Source organism: Carassius carassius, chromosome 26 (assembly GCF_963082965.1).
Source record: "Carassius carassius chromosome 26, fCarCar2.1, whole genome shotgun sequence".
Classification (NCBI taxonomy): Eukaryota; Metazoa; Chordata; class Actinopteri; order Cypriniformes; family Cyprinidae; genus Carassius; species Carassius carassius.
This window is the reverse complement of record NC_081780.1, coordinates 27,037,313-27,045,608: the sequence shown is the minus strand read 5'-3', so window position 1 is coordinate 27,045,608 and position 8,296 is coordinate 27,037,313. Positions and strand designations below refer to the sequence as shown.

At 39.0% G+C, this 8,296-nt stretch overlaps 1 protein-coding gene across 1 annotated transcript; it reads right to left on the bottom strand.

The window, feature by feature from the left end:
- Positions 1 to 4,753: 4,753 nt before the first annotated feature.
- Positions 4,754 to 6,696, bottom strand: LOC132105997 (CD209 antigen-like protein B). The gene is made up of 5 exons (XM_059511579.1): positions 6,576 to 6,696; positions 5,745 to 6,089; positions 5,529 to 5,650; positions 5,343 to 5,446; positions 4,754 to 4,892 (listed from the first exon to the last, which is right to left on the bottom strand). The coding sequence occupies exons 1-5, from the start codon at positions 6,694 to 6,696 to the stop codon at positions 4,754 to 4,756; spliced, it is 831 nt and encodes a 276-aa protein (XP_059367562.1).
- Between the last annotated feature and the right edge of the window lie 1,600 nt (positions 6,697 to 8,296).

The following is an 8,296-nucleotide window of genomic DNA, read 5'->3' as shown; positions in this document are numbered from 1 at the left end:
TAATTCTTTCTTTTTTTTCTTCTTTAACATTTTTCATATATGTGTGTTTTGTGGGGAATGTGACTGTATCAGCATGATTACCATCTCTATGACTGATAATCAGCGTGTGTATGACTGCTATTAGTGTGAATGCGATCTATATGAATAGAGTGTGATTATTGAATATATTCCCTTGCAGGAAGTATAATTCCCTTCCTAAATAATACAATCAGTGAAAAAAAACATAACATAAAATAAAAATCTAATTTACATGAACATTAAAATAAATAAATAAAACTTAAATTCAGATGTATCACTGAAGCACTTTTCACAATAAATATAATTTCAAAGAAACATGTTGAAATTATAAAGAACTGTAATAATGCGTCAACAGATGGGCTGAACAACCTGGAAGTCATGCCAGTAGAATACTTGACAAATTATTTGTTGATCAAATTTAGAGTGCACTGTATTGATATAACTAAATTACTATTTAAATTACTAATAAAACATCCACAAAAAAGGGTATATTTTTGTTTTGTTTTTTTCTGGTGGAGATGGGACGGGGGGCGACTGGGTAGTAGTAAACCACTTTTTCTTTAGGGACTACACCACTGGTTTAAAGCCCTTTGAAGCAGCACTGAAACTGTAATTTTGACCTTCAACCGTTTGGAGTCCATGACATCTACATGCTGGAATGTTTTCATCAAAAACCTTAATTTCTTTTCAACTGAAGAAAGAAATACATAAACATTTTGGACGACATGGGGGTAAGTAAGTTATCAGGATTTTTTTTATTTGTAAGTGAACTAGTCATTTAACCCAGGAGCAGTTTCATAGACATTAAATATCAAAATAATAAGGTGATTATAGCAATTTGGACACTTTAGACTAGTTGACAGCGATTGTCTCTTCAACACTTCAGACTGACAAACAAGGTGCATTATAACAGTAAATAAGATCATATTAATACAGAGTTGCTTGTGACTGAACAAAGCACACATTGAGGTTTGACATCCAATCACCATAATTCATAAGAAATCATGAGAAACTGTCTCAGATTATGTATGTAACCATAGTTCCCTGAGTAGGGAACGAGACACTGCGTCCCCTAGGGGCCGCTTTGGGGAACACCTCGTTGTGACGTTTAGACGGCTGTCTGTGACAGTACCCCTTACGGCCAAAAGGCCTAAGCTACATACCCAACTTAATTATTAGGGCCTCGACCCAGGGAAGAGCTGAAGGCTTGGAATCAGGAAAGATTCCTTTAAAGGGATACGGCTATGAACCTAGCATTTCTACCAAGTCTTGCCTGTCACACATGGGCTACCGCTAGCTTACGCATAAGCTTGCTGAAAGAGCTGTCTCGACAGTTCTCTAGTAGCAACACCCTGTTTAGATAGGTATCCGAGGATACATAGGTGGAGTGGCGCCCAAGATGAACGGGGCTTTTACCAACTCAAGAAAGGGCACAAAGCAACCGCGCGAAACCCTCACCATATAGGATTTTAGAGAAAACGCATAATACTAGCGTGGGAACTTACCACAGTGTGGATTTCAGAAAGTGTGCAAAGACTTCATGTGCACACTTACCATAACATGGATTTTCAAATACTGTTCTAAGGAGGGGCTCTCGTGGCACTCTGATAGAGCAGCTCATAGATGGAATGTTGCATCTTAAAACAGTATGATTGAGAGTCATCAACTCGATCTATGGAAACAATACTGGAGCGCTCTGGGGAAAAAACAGAGAACTCCGTCTCACATGAAAGGAGAACTCCGAGCTCAGAGTAGCGCACTCATAGGCGAAAAATGGAAAAATGGGAGCGCTGCTAAATTACCACGAGAATCACCCAAATAGCCCCTCATGTTGAGGGAAGCGATGCTTGAGGTGTATAAACAAATACACACTGGCTGAATGGAGCCCAAGGAACCAAGGTCTAATCATCTAAAAAAAGGGAACGAAGCGGAGCGCGTAACCCTTATCGTACAAGATTTCAGAAAGTCTTGCGTGCAAACTTACCACTTGTGGATTTTTAGAAATTGCGGAAAGTGTTCACGTGCACACTGACCACCATGTGGTTTTGAGAAAGTACACAAAGCTTAGCGTGTGTACTTAAAGGTTCCTAAGCATCGCAGAGGTGCTGAATCTCACGGGAGAGGCAAGCTCAATTTTACAAACCTCGGGCGAGGGGAGCATCACTTGAGGCAGCATATACAAGAAGACTTCTGTAACTGCCACCTCCACTTCCCGCTAGATGCGACAGAGACCCCTCGGGGTGACCTGGCCGGACATCCATGAAATTCCCTGCACTGCTGTGCCAGGCCTGATGATCAAGGAGGCTCCCTCAGAAACCTGTGATCTCAGCCGCCTAATACCGGAACATGAAGCCGGATAACTGGTGCTGGCGAGTGTTTAGTAAACACTGTAACTGAGCAATGCAAAGGAAACTCACAGAGTTTATTAGTAGACATGTAACCACCAGCAATTAAATACACATAAGTACATACAGAGAGGGTTACATTTACTCACCCACCCTCCTGCGCTGGAGCCCCGCTCAAGGGGCGCCTCCTTTTAGTCTGGACCATCAGTCAGGTGGTTATGAACTTTTTTTTTTTTATAGAACCATAAAAACATTATAGGTCCAGCATAGGAGACTATTATGCCAGAGGTTTCCACCTAACCTTGATCAGGTTGAGAGCTGGTGGTTACAGGAGAATTAGGAAGGAGAGGATAAAAGCAGAAGTTAACCCTCTGAAGTCGATTAAAGCATATACGCGTTATGAGGCTATTTTCTCCTGATAACCTCTTAAGACTCCAGAGGGTTAAAAATCCCCAAAGGGAACGAGTAGATACCTCGGTATCACTCCGATTCGGACAAGAACGCTGCCTCGTGTAGATCATACCCCTAAGGTTCTGCTTACCTTCTCGTGACCCACGATTCCTTTTACCCCTGCCCGCAGGTGGGGGAGGAGCGCGAGTTGCGACACTAGCCTTCTGTGCCCGTCTTTGATCCTCAGATCGAGACAGACCAGGACCCCTATGTTGTTTGGGCTCAGACCTGGACCTTCGTGGAACGAAGGATCTGAAAGCAGCAGAGCGCGCCTTCATCTCCCTGAACTTCTCAAATCGCCGTCTCAACGGAAATACCGAAAAGCTCAGAAGGCGAAACCTGAAAATCGAGAAGAAAGCATTTTCTTTCCTCCCGATGTCTGCCAGGTTCATCCACAGATGTCTCTCCGCTGCCACCATGGCCGCCATAGTCCTGCCCATGGCGGAGGCAGCCTGCTTGGTAGCACGGAGAGAGATCCGTGGTGCGGCGCAGCTCAGCTACCAGATCAGAAAAAGGCCCCTGCCTCTATCCAGTTCTCTTAGCAGATCAGTCTGATATACTTGAAGCACCAGCATTGTGCTGTAATAAAGCCCACAGCCTGACCTGCTACTGCGTATGCCTTGCCAGTTAAGTGAGATGATATTCTGAAGGGGCTTAGATGGCAAGGAGGGAGATTAAGAGAGGATGTTTCCCCTGCAGAAAGAAAAATGTTTCACAGATAAAAATTAGTTATAAATTATTTATAAAAATTTATCTCTCTCTTCAAGGGGCATTCCCTCATTGCCGTTTGGCGCATCACCTCGATGTCGGCAGATTACTTTCATGCCGAAACCGATAGATGCGAGAAGGAAACGGCATCTTTCATTTCTTTTTAATCTCTGTATGGAGATCATGCAGAAATAAAAGGCTCACCTGAGCTGGAGGGTTATGGTCAGCTGTTGAATTCAGCTGTTGAATTTTCACTCAATAACCTCAACAGCTCTACATATGCAGGGCAGGAGAATTGAGAAGGCTCAGCCTCAGCTTTTTCACCATCCTCAAATATCTCCTGCTTTTCCTGGGTAAAAACCCAGCAGAGCACTAACTTCAGTATCAGAAAGTGTTAAAGATATAACATCATCCTCCCGAGGCTCTCTCTCTTCCCTCTCTTCGCCTCCCTTTTTTTTTTTTTTTTTTTTTTTTTTTACGAGCGCGAAAAGGGAAAGTCCCTCTTTAAACCATTCAGACAGATCCACCTGTATTCTCACGAGCTCATTCACTTCCACGCCTCAACGCGGACAGGTCCTGAACTGCGGGAAGCAGATGGCTGCCTTTTTTTCCCTTTTTTTTCTCAGAAGAGAGACGAACGAGAGCGGAGCTTTTTCCATTGAAAAAACGCTCACAATGCACGCAGATTGCCTCCTCAAAGACATTGCGTGCGTGTTCTTCACCCAAACAAATGATGCAAAGATCGCGTGTGTCATCGGGTGTCAAGTAACGCAGACACGGATGGACACATCGTCTAAACGCTTGCTAGTTGTCGCCATGATAAACAGAGAAAGATCGCCCTTACCGGTTCTTTCAGATGCACGCTTCAAACAAAACGGTCAGTGAAGATGAAGAAGATAGTGACGTGCTCTCCCGGTGCTTATTTATAGTCGAGCCGGTAGTGACGTCGGAGGCTGTCGCCGGCCAACAAGTTGGTGTTGTTTCAATGTATGCTTCAGGCACGGGTCACGACGAGGTGTTCCCCAAAGCGACCCCTAGAGAACGCAGTTCGAAACTCCCTCGAAAGGGAACAGGATATTTTATTTGTTTATTATAGCTAAGAAAACGGTGATCAACTCAATATCAGCTGGAGATTTTGCATATAACAGAAAATTTCGCAGACATTTTGCAATCACAACAAGAATAAATCCATAAGATAATACAAGTAAAACTGAAACAAGACAGGATGAACCTTATTTCTCACAAATCCCCTTTCTCCTTTCTGAACATGGGAGATCATTCCAGTTGTTCAGGATGAAAGGAAAATCAGCCCTAATTTCAACACAGTCCTCAACTCCATGTTCGTCATTTGGCTCACCTTCTTTCCAAAACCTGAACATGGATCAAATATTAAGTTATTAAGAATCCCACATTTTCTATAATTTTATAATTTTCTATTTCTATAATTACAGTTTTTTTTTTGTTTAGGAAAAAGGAAATAAGTAGATACATTTACTTGTAAGTAACACATGGGAAAGTCTCAAAGAATTAATTATACAAGAGTCAACAATATTCATAGACCCGCAGTTGCAAGTTTCATGAGAAAGCTAAAGTAGTGCAGATGGGAAAAAGCAGTAAATGAAAACAGAAGATAAGTTTTTCAAAACAATGTATATATGACGTTAATTTATTGTGGCTGTTGCCATTATTATGTTTTTAGAAAAGAGGTCTTGAGCTGTTTTCTGAAGGTTGTGATTCTTATAATGAGATGCCAAAAAATTACAATAAATCTTCAGGAGGCTACAATAAATCTCCAGTGGTTTTCTGTGTATTAGCTCTTACCCTTTTTTCAGTGTTGAATTGTCCACCCATGTTAAATTGCCTTCATTCTCTGTGTCAGACAAACCAATCCACAGTCTCTCATTGAGTAATGATGATATGAGTATCTGTGTATGAATAAAAACAGGGATAGAGTAAGTGTGATTCTCACATTCATTAACAGACATAAAACCACTCACACAAACTCACCTGCTTCTCTTCAGTATTGATAATGACCAGATCAGCAGCACGATCCTTGCAGTACTGCCTGGTGTCAGACCAGCTCATCGCCTTTTTTGAAATGAACAAGCCATCTATACTAGACTGATTTCCTAATGGAAACACGCATAAAAAAAAATACAATCTACATATAAAAAGATAACTATGGAGGGAAAAGTACTTCTACAGAAACAGATTCATACTAACCTCCTTTACAAAAATTTCTCTTCAGGTCAGTACTCAGAGACCTGACTTTGCTTCTTAACTCCTGATTCTTCTGACCCAAAGAATCAAAATCTCTCTGTAACTGGTTTTTCTCAGCAGTGAGATCTTTGACTTTGGTCTCCAGCACCAGGTTGTTCTGTGTTAAATCAGTGTGATTGTCCTGTAAGCTGTTGATGGTTTGATTGAACTGTTCAACCATTTTCTTGTAACTCTTTATCTGGTCTCTCTCTGCTGTAATGGTGTTGTGATGCAGTATGATGAAGACCAGCAGAAGAACACAAATGAGCCCGAGACCCACTGAGATCAACACCAATCTTCTACTTCCGCCTGACAAACACATGAATATGAATTAATACACTTTATATCATTAGAAATTAAGTTTAAATTCAAGCTTTTTAGGTATTTTACCTTGGGCTTTAGATAATAGACATAGAGTATAGTTGTAATAAAACTTTGGCTTTAGACAATAGAGTGTTCTTTTATAATCACAATGATTGAGATATTTTGATATATCAGCATAATTATATGATCACAATACAAATGCAGTTGGAAAAATTGGAATTGAAAATGTAAAATAATTTTATTTCTACAAAAGTAGAAACTTCAACATGTTGAGAAACCAGTGTTTTAAAAATGTTTACATATAACAGTTCTGGTTTCCTCAAACATAACTGACATCGTTTCAAATTAAACTTTCTAATTTTTTTATTTTATTTTATTTATACATATTTTTTTCTCTCCTGTGTATAAATACCAAAACTAATAAAAAGGCAATAATAATGATTTAAAAAAAAAAAAAAACTTTCTACTTACTGCACTCTTGAGCTTTTCCTTTAGCCTTGCTGTAACTCAGTGTTCGAGGTCCAGTGATGTCTTCATCACTTTCATAAATGGCCTCTAATTCCATGTTTTGCTCCTGTGTCTTGCTGTACATTTTCACCAATGAGTTGTCGTCTGTAGAATGATGACTACCTTTTAAATAATAGTGCTAAATTTATACAGGAAGTGATTTAATTTGACGCTAGCATTTATTGGGGGATGTCCACTTCTAGTTAAAAACTCTCCTAAGACCCAAACTCTGATAATAATAATAATAATTTTAAAAATAATTTTATCTAGGGACAGAGGTTGATGGTAGGTATGGTAAAAATATGTTGCAATGAAACACAAAAAGTGACAGATCTTTTCTTTAGTTTGTTTAGTTTATTGCAAAAACATATATGCACCAGTTGCTCTTTGGCTGTTGAGAATATCTTAAGTTTTTTTTTTTTCTTAAGAACTTGACTTTGGTGTTATCTGATTGTATGTTTTTATGCTGAAGACTCATAACCAGAATAAAATGTGACAGATTTTAAATGATTCAAAACACCAAATGCTCAATACTTTTTTGTATGTACAATATTTTTTTGCTTTTTAAGCATTTTGCATTTATTTCAAAATAATTATGAAAGAACGCATTAACAAATATAAGGTGTATTTAATTTCTGATGCTCAGGTTTTTTTTTCGTGTCAACTTATTTCAGATCATAAAACATCAAAGCTCTATAAACACAGCAGAAATCGTGATGGTCACAGACATGGAAATGTAGCTTTAATTTAATTTTTTCTGAAAACAAACAAACAATAGAAACCATCACAGATTTGTAATGGTTTTACTGGATATAATGGAATTGAATTGGATTTAATGGAAACCGTAATAGTCCCTGTTGGTTTCTACTGGTAATTGGTCACCTTCTATTGGTGGCTTTTAAAACCACTAAATCCTAATGTAATGTTCGTGGTACGTGGTACGTGGTACGTGGTTATATATGTATACACATCAGACATGATGTTTCATTTGTAATATTTGCAAGTTTTATATTAGTACTGTTCTTTCCTCATCCAGTTCTAAGTAAGCAATGATTGAGCCCTTGAGTTCTCAGAGGAAAAACGCACGTCAGTACTAAAAAGACAAGTTAATCAGAAACTAAAGCAGAAGTGAAAGACCAGAAATGAGGGGAACTGAACCGGAGGGGTTACACATGCCAATACACTTTATATGAAAGCAGAAACTCTGAAATGTTCTTAGAAAAAATGTCAAAAATATTCAAAACTACATGTTTCCTTTCCTATGAATATCCACTATTTTGAAGCAAAACGAAAAAAAGGTGGGATGAACCCTTTTTCTCACAAAACGTTTTTTTTTTTTCTATGAGCATGGCAGATCATTCCAGTTGTTCAGGATGAGATTTGAAGGCATCAGTTCAATACAGTCCTCATTTCAGCCTTGGTTATTCGGCTCACCACTGAGCCAAAACCTAAACAACATGTATCAGATTATCTATTGTTATGACCCATTACCATTTCAAGGCTCGTGAATTCTAAGGACAGAGGCCGAACATATAAAAAAGAATCACATCCCCTGATGTGAGTTCCAAGACGTCTCTATTTAATTAACAGAATTCAAATCAAACATTCACAAATAATATTTATAAGAAAGAAAACAATCTAATGGATGATAAAGAAAACAATCAGTTCACGGGTAGGGAAGCTAA